General features: G+C 39.3%; 1 protein-coding gene across 3 annotated transcripts in view; it reads right to left on the bottom strand.

Moving 5' to 3' along the window:
* The window catches only part of myo3b (myosin IIIB), a 70,161-nt gene extending 61,772 nt beyond the window's left edge, over nucleotides 1-8,389 (bottom strand). For 2 of the 3 annotated variants that reach the window (XM_037790965.1, XM_037790966.1), the window contains exons 1-6: nucleotides 8,256-8,389; nucleotides 5,896-6,079; nucleotides 3,834-3,968; nucleotides 1,527-1,631; nucleotides 1,162-1,261; nucleotides 443-519 (exon numbers count right to left, since the gene is read on the bottom strand). In XM_037790965.1, the coding sequence (XP_037646893.1) occupies nucleotides 443-519; nucleotides 1,162-1,261; nucleotides 1,527-1,631; nucleotides 3,834-3,968; nucleotides 5,896-6,042 (564 nt within the window). In that variant the 5' untranslated portion in view covers nucleotides 6,043-6,079; nucleotides 8,256-8,389. Of the gene's footprint in view, nucleotides 1-442; nucleotides 520-1,161; nucleotides 1,262-1,526; nucleotides 1,632-3,833; nucleotides 3,969-5,895; nucleotides 6,080-8,255 lie in introns of those variants that run through there. The other variant, XM_037790967.1, reaches the window with a different exon arrangement.
* Nucleotides 8,390-13,008: the final 4,619 nt, after the last annotated feature.

Genomic DNA, 13,008 nt, shown 5'->3' with positions numbered 1-13,008 from the left:
ACATCTATATTTATGGACTATTTAAACACTGAAAGGTAGGTCAGTTCAGTTGCCGGTGGTATGAGCCTCTCTTTTCCACAGTCAATAATTATAACTGACACTACATTTTACAGCTGAGTTTATTCTAATTGCCCCCGAGGTCCCTCCCTAGCAGCCCAATCACTGCACCTCATTTCTGCCAAAGAGTAAGCCGAGGGGCCACAGACTCCCAGCTATTAACCTTGAGGCGACCTCAAGAGCTGCACCGTGGAGGGGAATACACAATGACACAGGGGAGAGTCACACAGAAATAACTGAGCCTCTCTCCCTCTCTCTTTGTGGCACATATAAGAGACTGCTCATTTAAAATGTTCAATTAGGCACTGAAACATGTGTGCTATTATTTCACTGCTGCATTATTATAGATGAACATGTGTGTGTTAACTGAAGCGTAGACTCTGACCTCAGGAGCCATCCAAAAAGGAGTCCCGACTGATGTGTTCCTCCGCAATCGTGCACTGGTCAGCTGAGCTGAAACACCTAAAAAAAAATAAAAAAAAAATAGCATTCAATCATTTTTTATAATAATTATGATTTATATATTAGTGTGTTTATCAGTGTAAATTTGTTAAAAATAAAAATACAATTTAAGACTAAATTAATCAATAAATCCTGGCATATAATTCAGTGTGGCAACCTGCCAAGCAGTAATAATAATGGGCTATAATCATTTCAAATTATGTAGGACAGATTTTTATCAGCATGAGTCCACTTCATCTCCATGACACAGAGGACATAAACATGCCTAGGGGTGACTCAAAGTCATTTGCCATAACAGCTTTCTTTTAATATGCAAAGGATCAAATAATGCAATTTAAATGAGCAATAATAGCCTTGGGTTAAGGCTACGGTCCATGAAAAAAAAGATGTTATGGTGAGCAAGGGACTAAAGTGTGGAGCACATAAAATGATTTATCCTGTGCTTGTGTTTGCCTTCACAAACAACAGTGCAGGGATGTGCTGCTGACACAAAGATCAGTCAAATACCAAAAATGCCTCATGTATTTGACAATGCATATCAGAGAAAAGATAAAGCCGAGAGACTTTTCTCAGACCTTGATGCATTTGTCTCTTTCCATCAGTCCCTGAATGAGCTAAATTGCCTCTTTCAAAGACCATTACCAAAGTCAACCAGTTTGACTCCTCCCTCAGTTGTCAGGAGGATGTTGTTGCCTTTGACGTCACGATGGATAATTCGGTTGTTGTGCAAATGCTGAAGACCCTTTTAAGTTAGAGGACAGAAAACACAAGGTGCTCAGCATGAATCACCAACACGTTATTAGGCATTTGCCATTAGTATAAATTAAAATATGATGAATGTAAAGGTTATGCAGTACAAACTATATAAAAGGACTCCCACAGCTGTTCAGAAGGAGAGACATTCATTACCGTCTGCCACACTTCCCCTGCTGAAAATAAATCCTCAGCACGCTCTCTGCATGTTTGCATCCCACCTCCTCCCTAACATTAGCAGCGGACCATCTTACCAAGAGGGCACTGCATAAGATGTATGCGATAACGGGCTCCTGCAGACCCTGGCTTCGCATGAGCAGGCCTTTGATGAGTTCTGTGACGGAGCCGCCGTTGCACAGCTGGGAGGGAGACAGAGAAACTCCAGTGACTCGTCCATCACTCAACACTCTAGATTATGATTCATGGGGAGAGCTAGACCACACACAAGTCAGAGGAAGCAATGCAGCGTCACATGGCAGCATGATAGCATCAAACATTCATTTAGGTGTGTTGCTGTGACAAACTGAGGCCCATTTTATAACTACTTAAATATTAAAAGGTTTCAAATAAGCAACCAAGTTTAAAGAGATTTTTGGGCTCACAGACACAAAAATGCAATATTTGGACAAGCAAGCATAAAGGGTACCCTGTGGAGTTGTCTTGTAAACAAATACAGTTATGTTTACATTCTGTGTTATAAGGCATAAGACATTTGCAAAGCTGATTTTTTTAAATATTTTGATAATTTACATTCACATACAACGGCTTCTTTCCTGCCATTTGCTAGCATCTGGCTAGATTTCTTGCTGCACTCTTGCTAGATGTCAAATAGCTTGACCCCTTTAGATATGGCCAGTCTTTGAGGTAAATGCCAGTTTCCTTTAGTATTACTTTGGGAAAAGTGCAGGTCTATAGCTGGCAAATGATGAGATGTTCCCAGCTGACGTAAAATATTCTAAAACATTAGTCTCTCCTTGGCATTTTGTTTCACTTGTTTGACTTTCATACACTACACATTTATCGCACTACCCTCTGCAGTTGCCAAAATGTATTGCTTTACCCTGCATGCTTGTGCATGTACAAGTAGAGCACAAGATAAACATAAAACGGGAACTCGCTCATCAAAACATTGCTCTATTGGCTGCTATTGGGGACAAAGGAGGACGGTCTGCAGGACAGATAATAATGCACACAGTGCACTTTCATAGACTAAGCTACTGGAGTTACCCTGCACTATACTCATTTTTAACAGTCTCTTCTGCACTATATTCACTTCTTTTAATAGTCATATATCACAGCGAAACCCTGCATTATATATTCAGTTTTAACAGTTTTCTTCATCTCCTTGTATTTTTATATCTGGTATATTTTTTTGTATTTTGCGCTACTAGCTTTTTTACTGCCTTTTTACTTACATGTTTTGCACTATGGAACTGTGATGCTGGAAACTTGAATTTCCCTCAGGATCAATAAAGTTACTATCTATCTATCTATCTATCTATCTATCTATCTATCTATCTATCTATCTATCTAATAATCAGACTGAATTACCATTTTGTTTTACCTCATTCATTTGTACAACGACGGTACAACGGAGTATTAGGGCCACATTGAGGAAAAAAATAAATCTGAGATTTCGAGAATAAAGTCATAATATTATGAGAATAAAGTCATAATATTATATGTTATTGAAATGAGAAAGTTTGTGACCCGGCAGCCATGTTGAGGTCAGTTGAGGAAATACCAAGCACCGCCCACCATCCGGTACAAACTTTCTCATTTTACAGCTAAACAGTACACTACAAGATGTTTCTGACAACATTTGAGGTGAGAAATAGACATTACAGTAAAATAATTTTGATTCATATTTGATCAGCGCTGCCTAGTTTGACCATTTGATCGGAGTTTGTGAGTAGTTGAGAGCTTCCTCCGTTGAATAAACAGCCAATAGGAACGCTCTCTCTCTGAAATGACCTGTGATTGGCCAAAGTCTCCCGTCACGGGCTACATCTTTTAAATCCTGAAAACAGAGCCATGAGGAGGTGCAGAAGTCTAGTTTTCTCTCAGAGCACTTGAATTACAATATGCTGAAAGGTTATTATGGATTTTTTGCCCAATGATGCCAAAAATATTCTGCCTACTGCAGGTTTAATTTTTCAGCTTTAGAGTTGCAGAGTCAGGGTAGCAGTTTTCCCGTTTCCAGTCTTTATGCTAAACTAAGCCAGTTGGCTGCTGGCCAGGGCAAAGATGCATATGGGGAAACCAGTAAACTGTGATCTATCTATCTGTAGGGCAGTGGTTCCGAAAGTGGGGGTCCTTGATTTCTACTATAATTCCCACAAGTAAGTACCACAATAACAGAATATATGACTATTTTGGTCATAGTAACACTTTCTGTAATAAAACATCTAAAAGCAAAAATCCTATCAGATGGGGGACCCTGGGACAAAATCTTATCAAATGGTTTAATTTGTATCAGTTTAGAGGTCCTTGACGTAAAAAAGTTTGGGAACCACTGATCTAGGGACCGCACTGATACAGAGACATTAAGAAGATCTCACCTCAAGGACCAGCCAAAGTTGTCCACCTGATAAGTTGTCTGACTTGTAGAACATGCCGAAAAACTTCACCACATTAGGGTGGTTGGACAGGGACCTCAAGATGTTGTATTCTGCCTCAATTTCCTCGTCCACATCCTTTAAACAGCAACAGAAAACGGGCAAAGTTGGAACATAGAATTGCAAATAACATGGGGAAATGTAATACAAATAACATTTATGCCTAAATATTTCAGGTTGTATTTTGAAATAGGTTGACTATAATTAGACTACAGAAAGGGTTATAAAGTTAGTAACAAAGGGACGGGACGGGCCCGAGTGCTAAACTATTTCTGGAAGTGCTTTTCTATCAAAGTAAATCTCAGAGGAAGAGAAGAGCACCAGTCAGAGAGGCAGAATTTCTCTTCCTGGATGTCTGAGTGATAGTGTCAGCAGTCTAATCAGGGAGAGGGATGAGGGAGGAGGCAGCTTCATCTTCACGGCCATCAGGGGAGCATCATTGTGGATAGCGCTGCCAGGATGGGGATTGTTCCATTGACACAATCACCGGCACGCCTCAGACCAAGTCTCACCAGCACAATACGGTGCCAATGCAGAGGCTACAGCGGTCTTATCACACAGACAAATGAACGCATATATACAGAGAGGATACAGCCAACGCAGCAGCTACTCTTTCTGGTGAGGGTGTGTTAGACTTAACATGACAGGAAATAAATGAAAAGGGGAGACGTTGATATATATCACTGGAGCAAGTACAAGTACAACTGCATCAAGATGGAGAGGAGGAAAAAGTACTGGCAACTTACTCGGTTTGAATGGCTCGCATGCTGAGACAAGTCACATAGTTATAAAGAAAAACACAATGGTTTTAGTCTTTGCTTTTTTTTATTCTGTCACAATATTATGAGTTCTTGCAGTCATGGCAAAACTGTCAAAATGAATGGTTGTGTGGTACTCAACTAACACTTATGGTGGGGAGGCACACACAGGGATGTCAGATTCGTGTTTAGCCAGCAAAACAGTACATACTCTTACAACTGTCCATCAAGTTTTCAATTAAATTAAGTAAGTAAGCTGTTTTATTATTGTTATTATACATTTTTTTACATATAACATTTATTTATATAGGATAGTTTGGCTGAGCCATGCTCAATTAAAGCAGTTACAGGTAAGTAAATATAAACAGTCACAAAGCGAGGTGTGAAGTTTTTTGATTTTTAGGTGACTTTGCACCCCAGAAGGTGTCTTATGTTTCCCCGTTGCCTCAAGTACAACAATAATGCACTTTAAATTAAACCAGTGGTTCCCAACCCGGGGGTCAGAACCCTCCAAGGGGGTCACAATATAAACCCAATCGTTCAGGGGACAATTAACAAGATAGTAAAGCAGGAAACTAAGAGTCTGTCATTCAAGCGTCTCTGTAAAACTATACTTATGCACAGCAGTGTTTTGAAATAAATGCAAACGTCAGCATGGTATTGCATGTTTAGCATGTTCATTGTCTTAGTTTAGGGTGTTGCACCATGGATATCAATTCCATGACAAAAAATATCCAATTTGTTGATATATTTTGGACCAAAGTGGTGGACATGCATAGAGCCACACCACTAACATGGATAAAAATATTGCTACACAAAATTATATTTATTTTTTACAGATATTCCTCTAATCTTTGCTTGTGGTGTTAAAAATTAATCAAATAAAACTGGGGAAGAAAATCCTTTTTTAGTTGTTTTGGTCATACAACCCTTGGGGATGAGCCGCAAGTAGTCAATTTGAGGGGCTACAAGCCAAAAACGGTTGGAAACCACTGCATTGAATGACTGAGTGAATGAGTTTCTGGATACTCTGGTGGATTATATACATGAAATACTACTTTATATTAATGCTCTTTATAAAGAGGCCCTATCTGGTTCTGCAGCATCCATAGAGTCAGCTGTTCAAACAGCTTTTGAGGTCTGCAAGGTGATGGTTATTATGCCGTCGAAGTGTAAGATGCAGTTTATCCAAACTGAAAATAGACAACATTCAGTAGCCGAAAGGTTCCACAGTAAACATGACTTACATTGATCGGGTCCAGCACTTTCACTGCTGCCTGACTCCCATCCTTCTTGCTGGTCACTCTGTAGACTTTCCCATACGTTCCTTTACCGATGGTCTCCACTATATCCCAGTTACTTGATGGATCGCCAAGGTTCTCCATGCCTATCATGCTCGACTTATAAGGATACAGTCCATACAGTGACCCCCTAGAAGGTATAGAGATGAAACAACTTAGAACATATAGAATATTTTCATATCAATGACAAAGCCAAAATGAAAAATTAATTCTTGCTTGAAATACATCTGTAGTGAAGTGGAAACTTAATAGAAATGAAAACGATAAGGTTAATCCTTTTCTAATACCTAATAAAGTACTTGTCCTACAAAGAGAAAGTCTGTGAATAACTTAACAGTTGAGCCTCAGCAGACAAGACAGACTTTTACACTGTTGCAGCAAGACAGAAAACACTTTGTCTCCCAGTTAACATCACAGAGAATCAAGCAAGTAATTAAAATGAAAACACATGAACTGTGTGGAGCTTTGTATGTATAGCACAGGAGCAGTACATTTATTCCCAAAGGCCTTCTCATTCAGCTCAGTGACTACATCCGCCAAGGGAGCCACTTAACGGGTTTAAAGCAGGAGAAATCAAAGAAAAAACAAAGCAGACAGCTGTAGGTGGAGATGACAGTACTCTACTTACATGGCAAGTGTTATTTTCTTCTGACTCACTGGGGCTGAGAAGAATTACACCTAAAGAGTCTCTTGTGATCATAATATAACAGCACCAATAGCAACAGCAGCAATTGCTTCCTCAAGAGGACGGGCAACAAGTGGCATTTCAGGGAGACACTGAATTAGCCCTCTCCACAGGGACCTCGTCACTGCCCACTAAGAAGTGCAATCTCCTCAAGATCAATTGGATTGGACAGAGATTACCTTGACAAGTGGCGTCCTGAATGAGCGGTGAACCGGCACCAAGACTGTTTTGTGAAATGAATCATTATGTAAAGTGTTTTAAGAAGTGATTTACATTATATATTATAAGGACTAATGATCAACAGCGATGCATGAACCCAATATAAATCATCCTTTAAGTCTACAAGTGATGTTTCTGTGATCAAATACGACACGTAAAGACCAACGATGCAAAGCATTAAGTGTCAAAACAGCTGAGGCAGAATACCATGATGGATTAGGAACTGATATTGCCATGTTGGGTTACATGCATCCTATTTTTTCAAAATGACACATATTCCAGATTAGCATGATGGAGAGGAATGTTTGTGTACGAGCTCACGACTGCTCCACTTGTCATAAACGTGTTATGCATCACAGAGACTGTGTGTGACCCTGAGGGAGGGAAGTCAGCAGATTGATGTGAAAAAAAAACATGAATGATGTTTAACCCTCAGGAGCTGTGGCATCTCACATGTGAGGACAGATTTATGAATTGTTGTGCATGCAGGTTGAGCAATGGGTAGATATTAGATGGATATGCAACTATTCTGTGGGGATGTTCAAACATGCAGCACTGATATCCTTCACCGTGTCCTTCAGGGAGACACTTGTGATATAGCCAAAGTGCCTTTTGTAATTGTGCAGTTTTTATGACACACATGTAAATAACAATTACACAAGGCAACTACTGAATCACTTAGCTACAAGTGTGGTTTCATCTTCAGTCTAATAATCCATCATTGATTGTTTTGAAGTTAATCATCCATCTTAAACTGCCTGTGAATAATGCATCACGCCTGCCTTATTAATCAACGAGATCCAAACCTGTTTACTTGCCGTTTATAACTATTGCTCTGTTTTGTAACATGTGTCTAACCTGCTCTGCGTCTACACCATCACCAGTCACCTGTTACCAAGACACATTCACCAACTTTTGAAACAGACGGCTCATATTCCTCTACGGCAGCTTCTTGTCTCTAATGACCGGCTGCATCAGACACCTGCTCTAAAATATCAACCTTTTCCTGCGACTTATAAACAGAAGTTTAAGCCTCAGATGTGCTGCTGCAGATCATATTAATGTTTTTAGTGAATTAGTGTTAATACTGTTTAAGCATCTTGTTCTGAAAGAGCTTTAAAAAAAAAAGTAAAAAGTACAAGTTGTTAAAGCAAAACACAACAATTAGACTTTAACGTCAGATTGTACATCAGTCAAGCATCACTTTAGGTTACACAGCACAAATAAACTCACCTACTGTTTGAACATCAATCATAAAAGGAGACATTTACATTTACAGCGAGAGTCTGCAACCATCACACACACATAAAGAACCAATGTGGTCATCTGCATCTATTCATTATTCAAAACGCCTTTCAAAGATCAATAAACCTCAGATCATAAAGCCAAAAGTCACACATACCTGTCTCTGTGAAAGTGTTTGTCTCTCCCTCTCACCAAAACGCTCCAGTCTAATTCATGCTAATCTATAGGGATTAATAATTCACCAGTAATCTGCAACCTGATCTGCAGCACTGTTAAATATTCAGGTGGCAGATGTATCCACTCATAATGGTGGCTGATATGAAGCCTCTCAGGTTGCACACACAGGTTACCAGGAAGTTCATGCTGGTTGCTAGGTCACATGACTGCTGTCTGTCTCCCCCTTCTTTCTACATAATGTGCTTTACACATCCAGTTTCTACTTCATCTGACAGTTTCTTGTAAACCAGTGACAATGTAATAAGCATCTGAGCAGACACCAGTGCAAGCTATAGTGGGTATTGTGGGTAGTTTAGGACAATCTGTCCATAAAGTCAAATATAAGTCCAGAATTTCAATGTTTAGACTCATTGTTCAGTTTATAATACTATAATAATCTGGCGTCCTTAACAATATATCTACATCTACATAACATAGCTTCCATGCTGAGTGGCAGTAACTAAAAACAAGACATTATTCCACATGAATAACACTGGATGTTGCGGTTGCCATGAGTTTAAAGCCCCGGGGATCTAATGGAGCGGAAGACATTCACAGCAGCCGGAAAGAGCTTTAACATTGCCAGAACTTGCTTCCGAAAAGCTCAAATTTCCATACATGTTTTAAAATTGTTTCTATCACGTCCCCTTTGGAAGCCAAATAGATTTCAAGCCTTCCCATCCTAAAGGGCCTCCTTTGTGCATAAATAATTTATCCACATGTTACAATGCTGGGGAAAGTAGTAACAAAATGAGTTGAGTTTAATTTTAACATTAGCATCTGTTGTGCAAATAAAACATTTCTGTTTTTTTACACAACAAAGGCTGTCCTGCTATATATTGATAGTGAACTACAGCAGTGGTGCCAAATGTGTAGGTCGAGACCCCATTAAGGGGTCCCAAGATAAATCTGAGTGGGTCGCAAGATGATTAACAAGATGAAAGCAGAACATTTTATAATATGTATAAAATATTTCTGCAGCATAAAGTTAGATTTATTTTACAAAATTTTGTCCAATCCATAGACTGTTCAAGAAGTGGACGTAGTCACCGTGACATCCCCCATTGGTTTCTGGACTGCCATTATGAAGCCTCAAGTTCTGCATTTTGCATGTTGTTTTTTTGCAACCAGAAGTGACACAAGAGGGTGGAGCAAAGAACAACCGAACGCTGAATAAGACATTTGTAGGCGACCAAAATGATACAGTGAACTTTCATGAAGAATGTAGGTTTAAGGCAATTCAGCATTGGCTTCACTTTACAGAACCGGTGGTTGCCACCTGGTCTAAATCTTGTTGATTACTGGATAATTTTTCTCCTCTAGACCTTTAAAAAGAATCTCAATTGACTATTAATCTTTGGTCAACCTGGTTATAATCTGTAGACATACGCAAGCTGTGAAGACAGGTAGTAAGATGACATAGCATCATTTTAAGGGGTCACAAAAAAAAAAATGGGAACCTTTAAAATTGAGAGCAAGACAGGCTTATTCATTTTTTCTTGACTTCTGTATCACTGATGTGTTTGCTACCTTGAGTCTTTCCAAATAAATCAGTTTCCCTCAACTTTATTTCCCATCCACTAATATATTTTCTGTCTTATTGTCACAAAGCAAAGAGAAATGCTGTTCTTTTAAATGGACTGGAGACACATCACTGCTGCTTTAGAACAGGACACCACTGGTCCTAGATGGCAGCGCTCAGGTTACCCTTTGTTTACCATACTGTCAGCATACCTGAAAAAGGGACATCGTATCTAATGATTGAGAGCTTCTCTGTGACAGTGAGTTTAAATCATGAAACTACACATCAAAAACACTGGAATTTAAGTAAAACTGGGATATGTGTTGCTTTGTGATGATAGTAAATGCAGATGCTTCTCATGCTAAATATCATGCCCCCCAACATTTGCATTTACGGTGCATTTGCATAATTCGCAGTTTCAGTGATGGTTGGAGGTGGTACCAGCTTTAGATGATGTGAACAGCTGCAGCACAGGGACCTTCTTTGTCACCAGAAACAGTGCAAAGTAAAAGTGAGTAATCTAATTTTCTGCTTCCATCAAACTCAATCACAATCCCACCCTCTCCAGTAAAGCCTTGCGGGAACTCCACTTGGTAAACCCCTTGGTAAATCTGTGGTGAGAAAAAAAACTCTGGACTATAATCCCTTTTAAGGGGATATGAAGAGGCTTTGCAGTAAACCTCCAGTAGCCACGAGTCAGGCCGAAAGCACTGTGCCCTTGTTCTCACCCTGGACGACCAAAGCCTCATACGACAACAAACAAACATTTTTTTTTTGGTAGTGTAAATCCCCTATAAACTCAGCAGTCCACCCGCATGATTAATAATCTCTAAGTGACAAGTTTGGATACACAAAACATCAACCTAATTAACAAGAAGCCAACATCATCATTAAAATAATCAATCTAAAAACCTGAACCACTGTCAGAAAATAAAATCACAAATATCACAGCTGTTTCAGCAGCGGCTGTGATATGATGCGATGCAATACGATGCAGCGAAATACTGTTTGTGTAAATGCAACAACTATAACTTAAGTTTGCACAAGCTGAATAAAATTCTAAGAATTATTGATCAGCAAACTGTTGCACTATTCCTACAAAATTGAGAATTATATCTCCATGTGTCGGTATGTTAAGATTGCTTTGGCTCAGTTTTTATAACAGGGTTTCAAAGTGCAAAACTCTCAATAAAAAGAGCCAAATAACTTAATATTCTTACCTCTAAATACATAATAAAACACTATATAAGATCCTCAGTCCTCGAAATACAGCCACCTAATATTAGCTTAACAGATCACTGAATCACTTCAATAGATTCCCCTTTTTTTAACAACAATATCCTGGTGATTTCAAGATCATTTTGATTATTGTCAAAATGTTGCAGTGTATTGAGTGTCTGTTACAGTCATGTAACTTGTGGTTTATTATTATATGTTTTCCAGGCATTACATCACCACTGTACTTTCTGGATTTTAGATGATTAAACCTGCAGCTGATTGAAATATTTAATGTCTGATGTCTCAAAAAAGAACTAACTCTGTATTTGATATCAAACAGAAAGATTGCAAACCGTTTTGATGAGAATTAGTTCATGTTTGACATTATTTAATAAGCAACATTTTATTTTGAAAAAACAATTATCAAAATTCACTGATAAACCAACAGAATGTTGTGATGCTGTTAATGTATTATAATATTTGATACAGATGTTTTCATTTTGTGTGCTACCTGAAATTTTGAGTATTAGCCTACCGACTCATATTTTGTTAGTCCAAGTTTTGCAAATGAAATGAAACTCTGAGCCAAAGCAATAAAAATAACATCATAAGTGTGTGAACCTCTGGACCAAATGTGACTTTGTATGCATTGTGTATGTTTTTGTTCCATTATTCCTCTTGTCAGTTTATAACTGACTGCTTGGTGATGTTTTTAAAAGCTGGATTTGCTACACAAAGCTGTCAATGAACACCACTGTGCAGTATGCACAGTATTTCACAATGTAAAGCAGTGAAGTTGCACCATAAGTACAGTAATCCAGACAAGCATTTTCTGCAGACCTACTGATGAGGAAACATGAGTCCTACCTTGAGTTTGCAGCCACCGTATTTCCATCTCTGAAATCTGCAAAACAGGGGAAAGTGTATCAGACATCAGCTGATTACTGCTCAGTCTTACATCCATCTCTGTGCATCTGGGTCAACACAGCCTCTATAGACAGTTTCACACAAACTTCACTGTTACTGGCTTTAACTAACAATTCTTTACATGCAGCTTACCGTCCATAGCAACATATCCGAACTGATTTCCCTGTTTACTCAGCGAAGGGTTTTTAATTATTAACAGTATAGACATCTGAGCATGTTGTTCTGCAGACCGGAAGCTCTTAGCTGACCAATATCAACCTCAATAGTCTATTCATGCTCTCTGAGGCGGCAGTATACATACCTGGACAGGAGGTAAATGAGGAAGTGTCCAGTGATGCTCGCTGCAGAGCTGCCTCTAACACCCACATCTCTCAGCATGAAACTTGCTGCACATTCTTGGTGGTTTTACCCGGATAAAATTTCTCCACTGGTCCATACTAGAATGTTTTTCTTTTGGCCTAATTGGCAGAAAAGGGAGGCTTTGTGCAGCTGTTGGTCATGAACCAGAGGGCCTCCCTTGTTTATGAAACTTCAACCCAATTATCCTCAAAATGCTCAGTCACATGGCAACCAAGTTTCTTTCTGGTACTCTGAAAAGGGCAGTGGAGTCACTAGTCGGATAAACAGTAAATACGGAAATCACCAATACAGCATACCTGTAAGCAGAAGTGGGACCAAGTCATTGTTCTGCAAGTCACAAGTAAGTCCCAGGTCTTTGCACTTTAGTCCCAAGTGAAGTCCCAACTCAAGACAGTCAAGTCCCAAGTCAAGTCCCAAGTCAAGACAGGCAAGTCCCAAGTCAAGAATGACAAGTCCCGAGTCAAGTCCCAAGTTAAGACAGGCAAGTCCCGAGTCAAGTCCAAAGTCGAGACTGAAAAGTCCCAAGTCAAGAATGACAAGTCCCGAGTCAAGTCCCAAGTCAAGAATTACAAGTCCCGAGTCAAGTCCCAAGTCAAGACAGGCAAGTCCCAAGTCATGTTTCAAGTCAAGACAGGCAAGTCCCTAGTCAATTCCCAAGTCAAGAATG

This window comes from Sebastes umbrosus, chromosome 13 (assembly GCF_015220745.1).
Source record: "Sebastes umbrosus isolate fSebUmb1 chromosome 13, fSebUmb1.pri, whole genome shotgun sequence".
NCBI classification, from domain to species: Eukaryota; Metazoa; Chordata; class Actinopteri; order Perciformes; family Sebastidae; genus Sebastes; species Sebastes umbrosus.
Note: the sequence above shows the minus strand (reverse complement) of the source record. Positions and strands in the feature narration are given on the sequence as shown.